The 17,950-nt window shown below is 36.6% G+C and overlaps 1 protein-coding gene across 1 annotated transcript in view; it reads left to right on the top strand.

Moving 5' to 3' along the window:
• The first annotated feature begins 2,259 nt into the window (after positions 1-2,259).
• MALRD1 (MAM and LDL receptor class A domain containing 1) overlaps positions 2,260-17,950 on the top strand; it is a 236,672-nt gene continuing 220,981 nt past the window's right edge. Inside the window, exons 1-5 of the mRNA XM_038161885.1 lie at positions 2,260-2,422; positions 6,954-7,094; positions 11,023-11,117; positions 11,196-11,357; positions 15,291-15,384. Of these exons, the coding sequence (XP_038017813.1) occupies positions 2,260-2,422; positions 6,954-7,094; positions 11,023-11,117; positions 11,196-11,357; positions 15,291-15,384 (655 nt within the window). The remainder of the gene's footprint in view (positions 2,423-6,953; positions 7,095-11,022; positions 11,118-11,195; positions 11,358-15,290; positions 15,385-17,950) is intronic.

Raw genomic sequence — 17,950 nt, 5'->3', positions numbered from 1 at the left:
TATTCGTAGTTGAGGAGAGGGTTGAACTGTTGCACTCATCAAGAAACTCTCCCTACATGGACACTGCCAAAAACTTCCCAAAAAAATTAGAGACACCTTTTCTTTGGTTTTGTACTTTCTGTTAGACCTTCACTGAAATACTTTTTCCCTTATTCACTAAAGATCCATGGATTACACCCTAAATATTTCTGAATATTTGATACATTTTTCATTTATTTCCACTCATAACAGATTTTATTGTGATTTTGACTTGTTAGGGCTATGCAAATTTGCTTGTTATGAATGTTTTAGAGCATATTAAGCTGGAAATGGAAACCAGTTCCTGTAAAAATTATCCTTTGACTCAGAATACTTGTATACAGATTTATATTGCAGGCACAAAAGTGCAACAGCTGGGCAAAACATAGTGGGAGTTTTTGTAAAATGAAAGAAAGCTGAAAGACAGGGAAATCCTGGTATTGTGATGCTTAGCAGTGTGAGGGGAGTTTAAGAATATATAAACAAAAAAAGAAATAAGATAAAATATTATATGTTGGAGAAAATTAACTGAAAACAGCTGGATAGCAGAAATATTTAAGCTTTTATAAATGTAGTAATGTGAAAATATATTTTCAGAGGGTTTTCTGAGGGTTTTCTGGTTTTCGTTGTTTTTTTTTAATATAAGCTTCTAGCCTAATCTGTACTTACAGACTGGAAGAAAACAATTAAATGATATGCATTCTTAAGGAATATATATATGTATATATCAATGAACTCTTAATTAATTAAGTCATAGCTCTGCTTTTTATCAGGAAGTTTTCCAAACAGCCCTATGGCCTGAGGACAAAGCATTAAAATAAAAGAGCTAAAACAGTGCCCACAGAACTAATGATGAAAAGGGTGGAGTTGAACCAAATGAGCTGGAAAATGCTTTCTAGGCAGTACAGGAACCTTTGTCACAATAAATATGTGCCTGCCTCTGGTGTTGAAGATAATAGGAAGTTGCATCAGATCTTGCACTTCTTGCCTTCAGGTGATGTTGGAGTAGCAGTCTTTGTTCCCTGACAAGAGATTTCTTATATTAGGAAAATAGAGATCTGCAGAACAAATGATTTATTCCCCTACAGGCAGAGTTTGCATGTTTCTCTTTACAGATACTATGGCACTTGTGCATTGCAATCAGCATACTTTAGTTACAGAGATATATCTTTTCTTATTTCTGCTCGCCAGGGCTAACAGGAAAATCAGAGTTATGCATGATGGGATGTGCATTCCCCTGACTTGATTTTGTGAATTTGTAGGTGATGAGATCTCCAGACCTGCTGGCATGAGTTACTTGCCACTTGGGAATGGTTTTTTTGATCTCACTATTCCTATTAAAGGAGTGCCATACTTACGTGTGAGCCAGATTTATTTTGTCTACTTATCACCATTATTTGCCTTGCAAATTTTGAAATTAACTTCTCTTTTCCTACTAGCATTCCATCCCTAGTTTTGGGGCATCTAGAGTATTTAAGCTACTTCATTAAAACAATTCCCCTGATTTCATGTGATGCTAGGCTGAATGAAACAAGTTTATTCAATATTCTTTCACAAGGTTTGCTCTTTTAATTGTTTGGATCTCCCTGTCCCCCTCCTGCATTTGAAGGTTGTTGAGGCGTTGGTCTAAAGGTGTGGCCAGAACCACTGTGATTTGGCGAAACATTGAAACACAGTGAAAGGCATTACTGAAACATCCTCCTGCAAGACACAGAAGTCAGTGTGCTGATTTACAATCCTTTTGATGCAAAATCAATTGAAATTTGAATTTCTCAACTGTTTTTTACATTCAATGTAGAAACTTTTCATACATTTTGTAAACATTTTTCATTTTTCATTTTGCTCCTTCTGAGCAAATAGCGATCTTTGTGGATGTTGGTCATTTAGTAATTCTACCCCTTTTTCTGTTGTTTTCTTATCTAATATATTTTCAAACCACTGAGCAATAAATCCAGTCAGTAAGTTAATGATATACAGTTGACTTTTATAGCATGTGCCAATATTTTTTAGTCATAAAATGTTATATGCAGTTAAATATTATCCTAAGACACACCAGGTTGAAAGTCATTGCTTTGCAGCAGCAGTGACTTCCTGTAAGCTGCAGATTAAGAAATTGAAGTTCTAAAAACGTCTTCCAGAGAGATGTGTGTAAACACAGCTTAGTCAAAGGCACTTCATGACCACTACTAGCCAGTTTCAGTAATTATTTTCCAAGTGTAGGCTTGGATAGTAACACAGCCCATGAACAGGCTCCTATATGTCTGTGTGCTGTATTGCTTTGCTCCAGTGGACACTCAGTCATCCACAAGAAGTGGGTGCCAGCGTGGGGATGGCTCTTCTGCTGCACCTGGAGAAGTGTGCATCTCCACCAACTGCTGTGGAGACAGCAGTGATGAAAAACAAGGTAAGTCTGGTGAGCTTAGCAGAAGGGTGATACAGTTTGGTAACCAAATGTGACAGAAGAGAGAACTAGGGGGCATGTTTTTATGTTCAGAAATTTGGGGAATTCTTTTTTTTTTTTTTTTTTGAGGGGGGGGTTACCCTCTTCATTTTTTAAAGAAAAGTTTATTCTAGCTTCAGTTTGATTTTTCATGCTTTTCTTCTTTTTCAACATTTGTGAAGAGCAGGACTCTCATGAATCTTCATATGGATATTACATCACAAAACAAGTGTTTCCTCATCAAAATTCAATGAAGATTCAGCAAGTAATACTTTTTTCCTTAATTTGTGGGAGACTTGTTTGGCAGAATTCAGATTTAATACAAAATACCTAGACCAAGGTATAAGCTGCAGCTTTTTCTTTTTTTTTTTTTTTAGTCTAGACAAGGGTGGAACTTTCCTTGAATTCATGAACTGATTAGCGACTGATTATCCTAGCTTAATCTTTGTCACATGCATTGGTTACAAATACAATTGGTGCTATTTCCTGTAAGGAATTGATCTAAGTGGTGAGAGTGAATTTTAACTGCTATTCTATGAGTAAATTTGCATCAGAATTCTAGTATTTCTGGAATACTGTACTACAAAATGGTGCTGCAAATAATTTCACGTCATGCTTTTAAGCCCAGCTGGAGATGAAACACCATACAGTTGTGGTGTTTGTGGTGCTGGTGCAATGGGGAAGAGAATTGTACTAAAACTTGTGTGTTGAGATAAGAAGAGTTTATTAATTGAAACTAAAACAATGGTAAGGGTAATAATGGTAAATAATAATGACAAAAAAAAAAAAGGAAAAAAAACCCAAGTAATATACTATATAATTGCTCGCCACTCACTGATGGGTGCCAAACCTCCCATTCCTGATCCCAGATCAGCTGTGCTTCCAGCTAATTCCCCCAGTTTATATAGTGGGCATGACCCTTCTCAGCTATGCTACCCCCGTCCCAGTTTTGGTAGTTTTCTTTTGTATTTTTTTACAGAATTACAGAATATTCTGAGTTGGAAGGGACCCACAAGGATCACTGAGTCCAACACTGAAGTGCATGGCCCACATGCAGGCCATACCTAGAGCCTTGGTGTAATTAGCACCAGGCTCTGATCAACTGAGCCAGCCCTGCAAACTCCTCGCTGGCAGAGCATGAGGCAAAGGGGAAAAATAAGTCCTTGCCATAGGATATATAAGACTTAGCAAAAAAATTGAAACATAAGCGTGTTATCAACACCACTGTCATTCTGAATCCAAAACACAGCACTGTAACATCTACTGAGAAGAAATTAACTCTTTCCTAGCTGAAACCAGGACAGATGTATAAGGTAGTCCTTCTCCTTGAGGATTTTTGTTCCGAGTCCAAAGAAGAGCTTGGATTTATCAAAAATTTTAATTCTAACTAGAAAGCTTATCTAAGTTCTCCTACTCACTATGCAGCAAAGGAAGCTACCATCTTTGTTGGGATTTTAAAATTTCATTTTAAATACAAACCAGATGGTCTTTGGATGAGCCTGTATCTGTCTGTCCACACTGAAACCTGCCAATTACAGCATGTTAGCAATTACTGAATTCATCTGAAATCTGTGAGAAAGAGCACAGATTAACTTAAATCCAGGTTCTTCAAATTACAGTTGTGTGTCCAACCACATAAAGATTTTCTTCCTCTGATAGGACTTCCTGTTTTATACAAATAGGATGCAGAGATCTGTTTGGAGCAGGAGTCTAGAATTAGCTCTAGGATACTTAGTTTTAATTTCTCTGCTAATTAGACAATTATTAAGACTGTACTGGATATCAGTACATTTTTGTAAGTTTCCTGTGCTATACAAAAATGTATTAAATGGCAATGGCTGAAATGCCTGTTGAATTCCCTGACATGTCTAACACATCTCAGGTTAGCATATATTTTTATCACTTGCACAAGAGGTGGGTAAGCTAAGTTTCACTGCATAGCCATGAAATCCTTATTGTGCTTGGTCTTGTTTTCTCTGGAAAGGCAGCATGTTCTATAGTATCGGCAGAATATGGAACAAGAGCTGCATTCTTCCATTGTCTTTTATGGAGGCTTTTTACACTTGTCTGTTGAGGGAATGCAACTATAGACAAATGCTTGCATGAAAGTAAAGAATTAAAGGTTTCTCCAAAGACTAGTATGAGCCTGTGGTCTCTGTAAAAGCCCTGAATATGAAATTATATTGCATTTCATGTGAACGAGCCACAGGGGTAGAACTAGGCTTTGAGGGACAGGCTGCATGCTGGGACTGCTTGGATAATGCTCTGGATTACCTCAGGAGATAAATCAGCTGTCACACATGAAGATACAGATCAAAGTGTCAAATTGAAGATTTGTCCTGCTGACACTGTTTCTTGGGTTTTGGAATTATTGCAAAATCATTTTTCTGCTTAGGTTTCAGCTCCTGGTCTCATGTTGGTGACAGGTTCCTGCTCTTTTCCCTGGGCTTTGCTCAGATTTAAGGAAGCTTCTGCAGTGAAAATATATAAAAATTGGAATTCCAGTTTTTATTGCTTATTTGGTTGTCATACTGCAAAATATTTGCCAGGAAATGAATGATAACTAAATACTCTTATATATATTTTTCTCCTATAATATCCCAAACAGACTTTATACACATGCCCACTTGAAATAGAACTTTTAAGTGTAGTCTGTTCCTGTGAGACTTGGAATTTTTTCTTAGAAGTTATTCTAGATTTTTTTTATTCACAGGAAACTCAGCAAAAATTATCTAAAAAATCCCACACATTTCTTCCTTCTGAAATTTTCCTCTCTATGCAGTGACTTTACCTTTTTAAATCTATCTTCCAGCAAATTTACATCGGTTTGCTTTGAAGTTATATTTTCTGTGAAAATGAATATTACTTTGGAAAATAATGATGAATTATTATTTCTTTTAAATTTAAAATGCTACAATTCATGCTATTTCATGCATATTAATTTGCAATTGTTTTTTTCAGTATGATAAAATTCTTGAAGAAATATTGAGTGTGATTTGGTGCATTTCATGCAATGTCAAGCAGATATACTTCAGTAGTGTTAGTGCTTTTGATGAACCTCTGACATGCCTTTTAGCCATTTAAAGATCTAATGAATAAAAGCAGCAATAAAAAGTTGGTTGATGACTCAGCCAATCTGCACATTAACTTGAGTCTGGAATGCTTGTGTGAATTATTTGTATTTTCTCCTAACCTTGTAATTAATTGTTGCAGTAAACTGATATGAATATGAAAGTCATGAAATTGAACATTGTAGTGTGATTATCAATGCTGCAGTTGCAACTTTATTTAAAATGCCCAGTGAATTATGATAATACAGACTAGACCAAAAGCATTTGCAGGGGCCTGGAGAGGGAGCTCCAACTGGAGAGGGATTTTGAAGGCATTGTAGCTCCTGTGTCTAACCAGAATCCCAATCAGAAGGCAGGGTCTTAGCCACCTTCCTCTGCTGTGGAAGACAAAGGGCAGGGGTCTGAAGGTTTCCACACAAGACACAAAATCTGGAGACAGTGCCACGTACTGGCTGCTCTACTTGGGCTGGAGTTGCAATAAGTTTGTTCTTTACAGCTGCATCTACTTAGACTTCTTTTTTAATTAAATCCTTCCACCAATACAAGAAATACTTAAAGGAATGGGGCTGTCCAGCCTGTCAACACATCCTAGCACTTCCATTCAGCTTGGATGTAATACATAAAGGGCTGTTGCACATCTGTGAAAAACCAACACCTGTCCCTCCAGCCCAAGTAAGCAGTTATTTATCTGGTCCCATACCTACCTCAAACTTCCTGAATGAACTCATACACCAAACTGGGTTTGGTGCCAGAAAGGTGTTCTGCCTCCCTTTTCCAACATCCATTGCTCTACAGGGGAATCTGGAAGGGGGAAAATACTCCTTCCTCACCACATTGTGACATGTACTGGAAGAAATAGGAAATGGAACAGGCAAGTGGGGACACTATGCCATTCTGAGGATTCATTGTGTCTCTTCTTTGAATGATGTGGAATAAAAAAAAACCAACAAAACCCCAAACTTGCTCTCTGATTACATCCTGGTGTTAAGTCTTAGTTTTTCTCTGCAAGAACTCTGGAAAAAAGTTTCACCTTAGAGCTGCGATGTATTTTAAGAACAATCTTTGCATATAAATTATACTAGCTTGGAGATTTTCCTACAAAAAGGTAACTACACACATTTTTGTAATGAAAAGAACATATAGTAATAAAATATAAATGGATGAGTTTGGATTTGGTTTGGTGAAGGAAGGACTTGGCTGTTTGTTTGAGGCTTTTTTCCCAATGTTCATTTTCAGTTGTCTCTCTTCCACTGCATTGTTTCTCTTTGTTCATGATTTAACATTCTGGTGTTTCTCACTTTTTTCCCAGAAACACTGTTCAGAGTGTTTCTGTATGTCAACTAAACAGCAAGTGATGGTGAAAAAAGTACCTCTTTGCTTCTGCTTTTAAGCTTCCAATTTCTTGTTTGTTTGCTTCAATCCAGGTTCCTCCTGGAACAACTGTGATTTTGAAACCAATCTATGCAAAGTTCTTCCTGAATTCAATTTACAGCCTGGCTGGATAAGAAGAAATGGTCGATCTGGGATGGGACCACCATACTCTGACCACAATGGGAATGACAGTGGTAAGATTCCTTGTGATCTTTGGGGAAAGCTTGGTTTCTTACATATTATGTAGTTTTCTATTTATTTTACTAAATTTTGTTAATTTTTTGATTGTTCAATTATTTTCTGCCACATGTTTCCTGAGCACTTGTGCCTTTTGAGGTGATTTTGAGGCGTCTTTAAGGTGATTGCAATTACAATAACCCGGAATTCCAGGCGGAAAGGGGAGGAGAAAGACAGTAAGCAATTCTTACTTACAGTATTTCAGTAAGCAATTCTTGTCATCATAGAGGAGCAAGTAATCAGTTCCAAAAGATGTGTTTACCTACCAGAGTGGTCTTTACTTGTTTTGTAGACATTAGGTGGTAAGTTCAGTCTTGATGATTGAGAAAATCTGAGACGTATTTTCATGTTTTCTTGGACTGGTAAATGCCGGGAGTGTGTGTATCTATCATCTAATATTAGCTAATATTAGTGGCTAATATTACTACTCCAAATATTTTGAGATAAGAGGATGTTGTATTTGGAGACAGGATAAGCTTTGATAGTCTGTTTTTGAGCCAGCTTCTTTCTAAATCTTTTTACAATTCTACTTTACCTCGAAGAGTGTCTTTCAACTAAGTAATTCCTTTTCTCTTATATACCCTTTGTACTTCTCCTATGGCCAATTAACCCTGCTTTTCCTCCTGTGATACATACTGTAATACAATAGCTCTTTAGTTCTATATATTTTCTGTTATTCTCTGTCCCTTCACCTCCACCCACACCCTCTCATCTCTCCCAGGCACAAGCAGTGCTTTGGAGGCCCTCATGGTGAGCCCCTGAGGGTAGGCATGCAATGTTGGAGCATGTCCAAGAGAATCATATGTGGGATGCAGGTGGTGTTATGATTAGCCCAGGTGCTTTACACCCCATTCCCAAACTATGTTGATCTGGGAGTGTGGAAGTCTGCACTGTTCTAAAGTAGCATCTCCTAACATTGCATAAGCCACCATACAGGTAGAAGTTTCCAATAACAATGAGTATAAATTGGTGGTTTTGAGGGGAATGTGTGGAAAAACTTACTTAGAAATCAGCGCATGAAAATGAAACCCAAATTTAAATTTTTTAATTGAAAAAAACAGCAACCAAAACCCCCAGTTTAGGTTTTCCTGCAAGTTCCTCTTTCCCAGTGGACAATTCTCATGATACTCTGCAATTAGGAAATTTTATATATATCTGATGTGCTTTTAGCAACTTCAGTTTTTGCTTGTATGTATTTCAGAAGCACATCCTGCTGTGTGTATTATGCTTCCAAAGATAAGATTGTTCTTAAATAAGTGTTGATTTAAATCAATGTTGGCACAAAAAGGTGAGCAACTACCAAACCTTCTTCATAAACACAAGCTTTTTGTTGAGTATGCATATTGTGAAATAGTTCAAAATAATAAATCTTTGCTCATTAAGAAACATATTAAAAAAAACCCAAAAGTACCATGGAATACAAATGTGGGAAACTCTTGCCTAGAATCAAAATAGGTTCGTCAGGCAACAGCCTTGCTGTAGTTGAAGTTTCTAGAATTAGTGCATGCTTGGTAGTACACACCACATCAGGATGCAGCAAATGCCAGAAAGATACACTAATAATCAAAAAAACTGGTGGGGAAGGGAAAATGTAACTTGTACAGACTGCCAAAGCCAGCAAAAGATTGAGAATTGCGAACTGAAGTGTTTGTTGCAGAGGAAGCAAACTCTTCAGTCACCTGTATTGTTCACATTTACTTGTTTTGGCACTTCAGTCACTGCTGTATCTACCAGGTCTAAATTGTGCAGTGGTCATGTTAATCTAAGTTATTTTATTCAGGTAGCAGGAAGCTCAAATACTTGTAGCTATTCAGCTTTCTGAGAGGCTGCATACTCAGATCAGTGAACTGAATAGCAAAGGAGATTTAAATGCATTGTATTAATTTGCTTCTACATTTCTACCTGAAGAATGTCTAAACTGTGCTTTCATTTTCTAAATGCTGATTCTAATTGCCTAGGAAATATTTATCTTCTTATGGCAGTGAGTTGAGTTTTCCACTGCTGGTGACTCAACAGACTATGTAATCAGTTTCATGTTGGTTCCTGCTTAAAACCCAGAAATGATTCTCTATTGTGACAAATGAGCAGAGTATGCTTTATGGATGAGTCTTAAAAGGAAGACTTTCTGCCATCAGGATAAAACGCACACATTAGCAGAAAAGCTAAGATACATTGGTAAATTTAACTCCTTTGAAGATTTATGTAATCATTTACTAGAACCCAAAATATTTCTTCTGTCTCTCATGGATCTTTTTTTTTTTTACTGAAAAAGTAAATGAACAAATCAGTGACAACCACTTTAAAAGAACTCAAAAAAAATCCACAACCTGATTTTAGTAGATGAAACTATTCTTTATGCAGAGGTGTAATGTGAAATTACTGTTCAAAGAATTTCTTAAAATTAGTATTTCTTCCCTTTCTGTGTAAAACTTAAAATTCCTGTGGTAGGTGAAAAATAATTTTTTTACTCTTGGACATATTCATCTTTAGAGAACTAAAAGAAAAAAATTCAAAATTTCATGGAAGCTAACATCCAATGGAACAGATTGGAGTCAGGGACAGGGCTCTGCAGAGACACCAAGCCATCTGTTGTGGGTAGGAGCAATACCCTTGCAGCTGGCAGCTCTGAAAATGCTGCCTGAGCAGTCAGGAAAGGTCTAAAACCTGGGGGCAGCATGGCCATTGCCCTGGTAGCGGGCTGCAAAATGCTCCTCGGTGGGGAATTGCTCAGCTGGCTCCAACCCTGATCTGGGCTGGTGGTGCTTCATCAGGGGCTTTCCAGTTCCACACAAGGATGAGAGGTCAAGGTGGGTAGCTGAATAAATTAAGGAGTTAGATGTTTTGATCTATCCTCTGATATTTGGTGAATGTATTAATCTTTTTTTTTAGGACTTTTTTCCTTTAGTCCTGCTTGGCCTCTTTTCTCCATCTTCCTTCTTTCATTAGCATGTTAATGTCGGAGGACAAGTTACTTGGCATTGCTTGGAGTTTGGGAAGGGGAAGAGAAAAGAAAGGAAGAAAAATAATTAAAAATAGATCAGGTCTTTTTCTATATTTTTCATCTTGCATCCTTAGCATCTAACATCTCTGAAATCTTTGTGTTCGGGAAGAGACAAATTTTGACTTACAGTATTTGATATCCTGAAATAGGGTGGTTGCTTTCCATCTGTTATAAGATCTGAAACAATACTGCCAGGAAGAGATACGATCAGTCAAAGGGCATGGCAACAACCGTAGTTCACTGACTCCTCTTGAGCTGTTACACTTTCAAGTGAAGCAAGGACTTGATTTGTAAATGAAAAATAATGACACCTTTAATGGTAGCTTTGAAATTACTAAGACAACTTTTTACATTTGGGATATACAGGGATACCACATCTTTCTCTCAAGGCAATTTTCTGAGCAGCCAGAACCCAGACAGCACCAGTTTTCAACCTATAAAAACACCACAGTCCATGTTCCACTACCTCCTCAAAGACCTGAATGGTCATGACAAATGTGTATTGTTGTTTACAGCAGTTGGACATTCGGGCATGAAATATGTTATGTACTCAATCATTGGAGCTTAAAGTCTTTTGATCAGCTTTCTGAGTTAGTCTCACTTTGTCCCAAAATGCTGAGCATTCAAGAAACCACCACATGAAACGTTTTGGAATCCTGCTTAAAATTTTAGCTGGAACATGGATCAATACCATGACAATATTGAACATGGAAAAAAATTTATATCACAATGGCTACAAGTGCTAATAATCTTTTCTGGGGAAACAATTCCAGTTGGCTTTTTAGTTATTAATTTATACCTGCGCATATTGATCTCCTTGTTTTATTGTTGGGTTTTTTTTTTTTCCAGGCTTCTAATTTTTCTATTTTTATTCCTTTTAATAGCTTATTTCCTCTCATTGTCCTCTGAAATGCAATCCTCTTCTGCAGCTTTAAGGACAAGTGTTTTCCTTCCAACTGATGAAGAACACCTTTGCCAGGTATTTTAATGCACATTCTTTGCACACTTTTTGCCATAGAAATCCCCTGGAATAATGAGATCTTCTTCTTTTTCCTAGATTAGATTTCATTATTGGGTCAGTGAAATGAGCAGAACATTAATGGTGGGGCTTCAAAAGCTCTCTGAAGATACTATTACAAACATCTGGCAAGTTTCAGGAGAACAACGAAATCAGTGGAACGTAAATACCATTACAATCAGTAGCACCGAAAAGTTTCAGGTTAGTAAATTAAGGTTACCATAAAGGACACTTCTTAAATGGTTTATAAATGGTGGGCCTTTTTAACAGGTTGGCATTAAATATTTTATAATTGAAAAGAAGGTACTATCATGAGGCAAACGAGAAAAAAAGCCATTTTTATGATCATAGTTTGCATTAGCAAATGTAGCTTGTTCTTAATTCTTACTGGTGTTAAAACTGACACCAAGCTTTGCATAAACTGTGCATATGTCTTAAATAAAACAGTCTCATTGAGCCATAAATTATCTACCAGCCCACAGAGGTGAGATACTTGTGATCTTAGCTTTCAATACAGTATTCTCTTAGCCTCAGTCTAACTGGACTGATAAACTCAAGGTTTCATTTATATAGGAAACTGCACTTTATACAATGAGATACTGTTTTATGGGATGACAAAAACTGTACTTAACTATTAATTGCAGCTTTGAGACTTTTGTCTTAGAACACATGCAAATGGTTTAATTTTGCTCAAAGCTACCAGAAAGCAATGCAAATGTCATAGGCTATTTAAGTGTTTTTGTGTGTGCATTTACAGAAAACATTAGCACAGTAAATGTAACTTAGGGCTATCATATTGTGGGTGGTGTACACTCACTGCTATGTATAATACTGGAGACAAAGTGGGGAGCAGAGAAAAAATGAGAGGTCTTTCCTGCTACAGCAGTTACTGTGAAGTTGCTTAGCATGCAAACCTGAAGGCATGGCAGCACAACCTCATTTCCATAAACCAAATGAGTAACATAAGTACTTGGCTTTCATATTGCGCTAAAGCATCCAACAGGACCTTGATTTTTGAATTAATACTGGCCTGCTCAACTCTTCTGAGAATGTATATTGCAAAATACCTGTACCCAACTCAACACAAGTATCAATGTTATTGGTCAGTAACTTACCTCTACCTGATAAGACTGTATAGATAGCAATCTGAGGCTGTATTGGAAGGGTTTACGTCTAGATTTATTTTTTTATCATTCATATTACTTGGAAAATTGAATGAGTCTGGGAATGGTTTATATAATATGGAATCTACTTCCTTTGAATTGCTAGGTCCAATTCTAACTAGATTATTGCTTGCAAACCTGGTTATCCTTTGGCCTCTCTCAAGTGACCTGACGGGCAGAGTCCAGCTTTAAAGAGGCTGGTGTCAAACTTACTGCAGTAATCATTACAATTGACTTAAGAAACACAGCTCAAAACCTCACAAAACCTAGAGTCTGAAGCTGAGCAAATTTTCTTTTGTTTGCACATTTTGCTCCAGTGACAACTTGCAAGATATCACTGTCATACAAGTGAATGCAATTCACTTGCCCTTTTGCACTTGTTGTTTTATATGACAAGCCTATAGGGATACATGTGGCATTTTTCAAGATAAAGTTTTGATTGTTAATGTTTCTATGGGGAAAAAATGATGGGAGACAAATAATTTTTATTTGGATGTACAAATCCCTTTGAAATAGGATGCTTTAGTACTTTTTTAATTTTAAAAACACATTTGAAGTGAGATTTTAGTTAAAATCTACCTCTGAATCTCCACTGATTATTTTTTTCACTCATTTTGATGGTGACTATTTAATACTTATGTCTGTTCCTACTAAGAGTCTGGATTATATTTACGGAATACAGAATTTAGTTTGGCATTTAAAAATCTCCATTTTATGGAGCTCTGAAATGCAGAGATTGACAGTGGTTTAACTACTAAACAAGCAGAAAGCTCAGTATGTCTGTTTTGGCTGAGTTTTGGAGAACTGTATCGTGGTATTCTCTCCAAGCTACTTTTCCTCTGACTAACTGAGAACAAATATCTGTCTCCCAGACTTTATTAAGGGAAAGGTTTCTAGGCTTGGGGTTCCTTTCTGTATTTATGCTTGACTCCTGTTTTACCTCATGCTTTGCTGCTGTGGCTGCCTTCTGGAGTCAGCCCAGCCTGTGTTTGATCCCACCTGCAGTCCCACTGCACCCTCCCTGCCACTAATGGAGCTGCAATGTTCATTTGATCTGGTGCTCACAGATATTGCATAGATAAATACCATTGCACTTATAAGCAGATGACTTTTTTTTTTTTTTTTTTTTTTGTTATTGACTTGAGAGCTTAAAGAACTCCAGACTTAATGTGAGAAGGAAAACATAATGGTTCCTTTCTGGAGTAAACTTGGGTGTGAGTCACTTTGGTTATTATTGGAATGAACTTAGGGAAGGTCAGCTGGGTATCCACACCAGATAAAGCCTGGATAATCTTTTTTAGACACAAGAGCAGCTGGAGGCATCTAGTAATATTATCTTCTGGAAGTGGGGAAGTTGAGAGACTGCTCATGAGTTTTGAGGAAACACAGGTTCACACAGACTTCGTGTGCTCTGATGGAATATGATCTTGAAGCAGCCTCTGATTTTGCTCTAGCAAAGTGAGCTAGTCTCTCTTCAGCATTGTCTAAATCACTTTTTCTCACTATATAATAAAATCTGACTATGAAACCCCAGCTGCAAGCGATAAGTAGATACGTACTTTAAATTATTAATAACTAAATTTTGAGTTCAAAATGAAATACCATTGTGCAAAGGTAAAAGATTTGTCAAATCCTTGATATTAAATAATATTTCTGGTGTTTCTAATTTAAAAAAAAAAAGTGCACTGTATTATTTCAGGAACTTATTTGTCCTTCTTGCAGTGATGTCATGAAAGTACACACTACCTGGACATATCATTGCAGCAGAATTCAAAATACTGTTTTCTGAAACAAATCAAATGAGCAAATTTTCAAAATGCTGCATTTCATTCCTATAAACATAATTTTGAATCTGGTATGGCTGCCATTTTTGTGCAAGCCAGCTGCAGGTTCAGTAAAACAAGCAAAAGACAAAAGATTATACCCCTCAAAAAAAAAAAATCCCATTTGTAACATAATGGTCATATCATTGGATAAGTTGTGTCATCTTGTACTGCAAAAAACTCTGTTCTTTGTAATTTATGGTTTTCTGCATCAATGTGTTAAACTATGCACAATATTGGTGCTGAACTCTCAAGGTAATGTTTGAAAAATTATTGCTAACACTGTGAATTCTTTAATAAGAACTAGAATGTGCCTCTAGGTAGATTTTGCCTCCAAGGCTCTGGAAAATCCTGGAACAGTTTCATCCCTAGATGTGGCTAGGGAATAATTTAGGGAACATAATTCATAAGATTGATTTGTTGGGTTGTTTTGATTGGTATGTTTTTGTTGTGTTTTCCCAAGGACTGTGATTGATCAGTCAGTTCCCTTGTACGCCACTGCAGAAAATGTGTAATAGTCTCTGCATTTACAAATGTGGATTGAAATCTGCCCTTAAGATGGAAAAAGAAAACATTTCTCACTTCTTGTTATGAAGAAGACTTTGGTGGGGAAAAAAAAAACACTGTTGTAACATTAGAGCAGAATAACTGTCAACAAATATTCTTAAATGTTTGTTTTGGCTAAAAATGTGATGAAGGGCTTCTGAATAATGGGATTTTTTTTTCTCTGACTTTTGTCCAGGTTTTTGAGAAATTCTGAAATCAACCAGAAAATGCTCATATTTCTAGTCTCTGGTGGAATAATGGCTTGATAAAACACAAAATCCTTTGTGTTCTATTCTTTAACTGTCATGATCCTTGCTTAGATTTTAAGGCATTTTATTGTGATTTTGAAGTCCTTCCTGGTTAATTCTACTTTAATCTTGAGTTAGATGATTGGACTACTTATCTGTGCTCAGGTGAAAAAGCCACAGGTGTGTCAAAAAGCCAGGATGATAATCCTCGAAAATTGTTAAATATGTGATTAGAGTTCTTGTATTTCTTTTAGATACCTCATGGACTTGACTGGCATATATTGTGTGCTTTTTTGTTTTGTCTGCGACACTGATAAAATCTGGTTTTTGTTGATTTGCTGTTAATCTCTTTAGGTTATTTTTTCGGGGGTGGTGGAGACCCAGAGACAACGTGAAAGTGTTGCCATTGATGATATTACCTTCAGTGAAGGATGTTCTATAGCACATGGTAAGAATACCTGTTTTCAGGAGCCAGGTCATTTTACATCGTCTTTTCCTTGGATTAAAAGAGAAATGACAATGGAATTGTTTTGCTATTCAAAGGCTTTTTTAACTCTGTAAGTGTTTTTGTTTGGCTCATTTTCATTTTCCTAAACAATCATCTGTCTTTTCACATCTAAACACAATTACAAAGAAAGGCAATACTTTTAGAAATCTGATGCATTATAAATGTAGGGCTCAGTGGGTAAAAAGATCTACTGGTTTTGGCTGAAGAACTGATGTGTTCAGCCAGCTCAGCTCAGCTTTGGAGCTGACTAGGAAGATTCCCAAGGCACTCGTGTATTTCTAAATGCAAGAAGGTCCTGATCCTCAGCTGTGCAACGGGGCTATGCTGTTCTGCTCTGCTACATCCAAGAGCTGTAATGTCAGGCTGGTCATCTCTGCAGTCAGACCATCCCTGCATGTCAGGATTCTTCAACAAAACATTTCCTATTTCCCTTTTCAACCTATTTCCATTTTCATGGAAAAGAAGTACTACCCATCCTAACATAAATTAAGTTACTTGCTGCTCTGTATTACACAAGAGTATTGCCCTCAGATGAGTGCAGTTCTGATTCAAAGCACCTCCTTTGTTTTTCTTGTCTTTATTCTTGGCATGGGCACAGAGGGTTTAGACTTTAAACTTAACTTGAGATATTAAAAGCAGTGTTTGACACGAACCAAGCTAGGTTACATGGTTGGTTTTTTGTGTACCATGCTCCTAAATAATGCTCTCTAGATTTCCCTGTAGGAAAATACTATTGAAAAGAGATGCACATGGGTATCAATCTGTTAGAGTGCTAAGCAATTTCAAGCAGATCACATTAAGAGCAAGATACAAACCCTGATTTAATGATGCCAGCAGGCAAATATATTTAGATTTCTACAATTCTAGAAACCTATGTACTTGTTTAACCAGTCGCTGTGGGAGATCTGTTTGCAAAAATACATTGTGTTTTTCAACAAAGTTCTCCTAAAGCAAAAAAAACCCCAAAAAACCAAAAAAACTCAGCTATGAGAAGAAACACTGTGTCAAAGAGATGAAACAGGGAAAAAAGGAAACTGATGTATGTTTTCACCATATCTTACAAATCCAGGTGTTAAACTCACATGGCAGCTGTTGAACTCCATGCTGTGGCTTACAGATCGAGCTGCTGCATTGTTAAGTGCCTCAGGTATATTCTAATAAGAGCCAGTTCTTATCCTGTGTTTCCTCATTAGGAGAAGTCAACTTCATTAAGTGACATCTAAATGGCTCACAGCAGCCAAAAAAACAGGGTCAAAGAATCTTAATTTTCTCCCTGAAAGAGAAATGTTACTACTGAACAGTTTGCAATAATTAAAACAAAAGGTCAGACTAATGGTTGGTTGAATTTGAAATAATTTTTTCTCTGGTCCTTATGGAATGTCTGGAAAAGTAGACTTTTAATGAAAACCACTTTAATTTCATGAAATCCCTAGTTAAAACTTGCATTTTTAATGTACACCTCATGATTTTTAATCCCAGTACAAATGCACAAAAGAGATGACCTGGACATTTGTATTCATTAGCATGGCTATGTTTTAAGGGTTGTGAGTAAAATATCTTAATTTTTTGTGCTTTTAGGAGTTTCTTGATGCAAACTGTGATGCTTAAATATAAAAGTAATTTCAGTATGCTTTAGGTTTTTTCTTCCCTTCTATCCCTCCTCTGTCTCCCAGACTGCCCCACTTCAGTCTTTTGTCCAGTTCTGATAAAGACTAAACTTCATGCATTGAAAAAAATGCAACTAAAACCCTATCACCAATACAGCAATTTAAGGTACTCTACAGTTTGTAGTTTCCCCTACAGCTGCCAAATAGTTTGTTATGTAGGTTTGTATGTTTGTTAAATACCTCACAGCTCTTTATCATATATTTGAATATGGACTACAGAAAAAAAGAGTTTGGCTGTAAAATAGAAAATATGAAGTTATTTTCTGAAACACACATAATGCAAAATCTCCTTTAATTATACCTTTAGTAGACCTTCTGTTCAAAGGCTTCATATTCTTATCCAAGCGGCTGCTCTGCAGAATTCCCTCTCAACTTCCAAAAAATTATATATGTGAAGAACCCCACTAAGAGTGTCCTTCTGATCTCTGTATAGAGATGAAAGCAAAGAGCTTTCATCAAGGCATGAAAGTGGAATTCTATAAGGGGGAATGAATCTTTTGTCCTCCTTAAGTCACTTCTAATGCACAAGTGACAAAGCCTCACTGCAAATATATGTTTTACTTTGAGGAAGTAATTATTATGTATTACTTATAATGTATAAATTTTGACAAAATACAATATGAATACTTCAAATGACAAAATCTTAAACTTAATTCCTTAGTTAATTCTAATCCTGCAAAGACGTAGCATTTAATATTACAGAAGCAGGTATTTGAGATGAACTGCTACAGGGATGGGAGTGAGAAAATCCAAAGCACTAATCTTACTGTTGTCTGACATGCTGTGGCATTATGAGCTAGAAAATGGGTATTTTGACAAAACAAAAAAAAACCCCTCAA

This window comes from Motacilla alba, chromosome 2 (assembly GCF_015832195.1).
Source record: "Motacilla alba alba isolate MOTALB_02 chromosome 2, Motacilla_alba_V1.0_pri, whole genome shotgun sequence".
Taxonomy (NCBI): Eukaryota; Metazoa; Chordata; class Aves; order Passeriformes; family Motacillidae; genus Motacilla; species Motacilla alba.
Note: the sequence above shows the minus strand (reverse complement) of the source record. Positions and strands in the feature narration are given on the sequence as shown.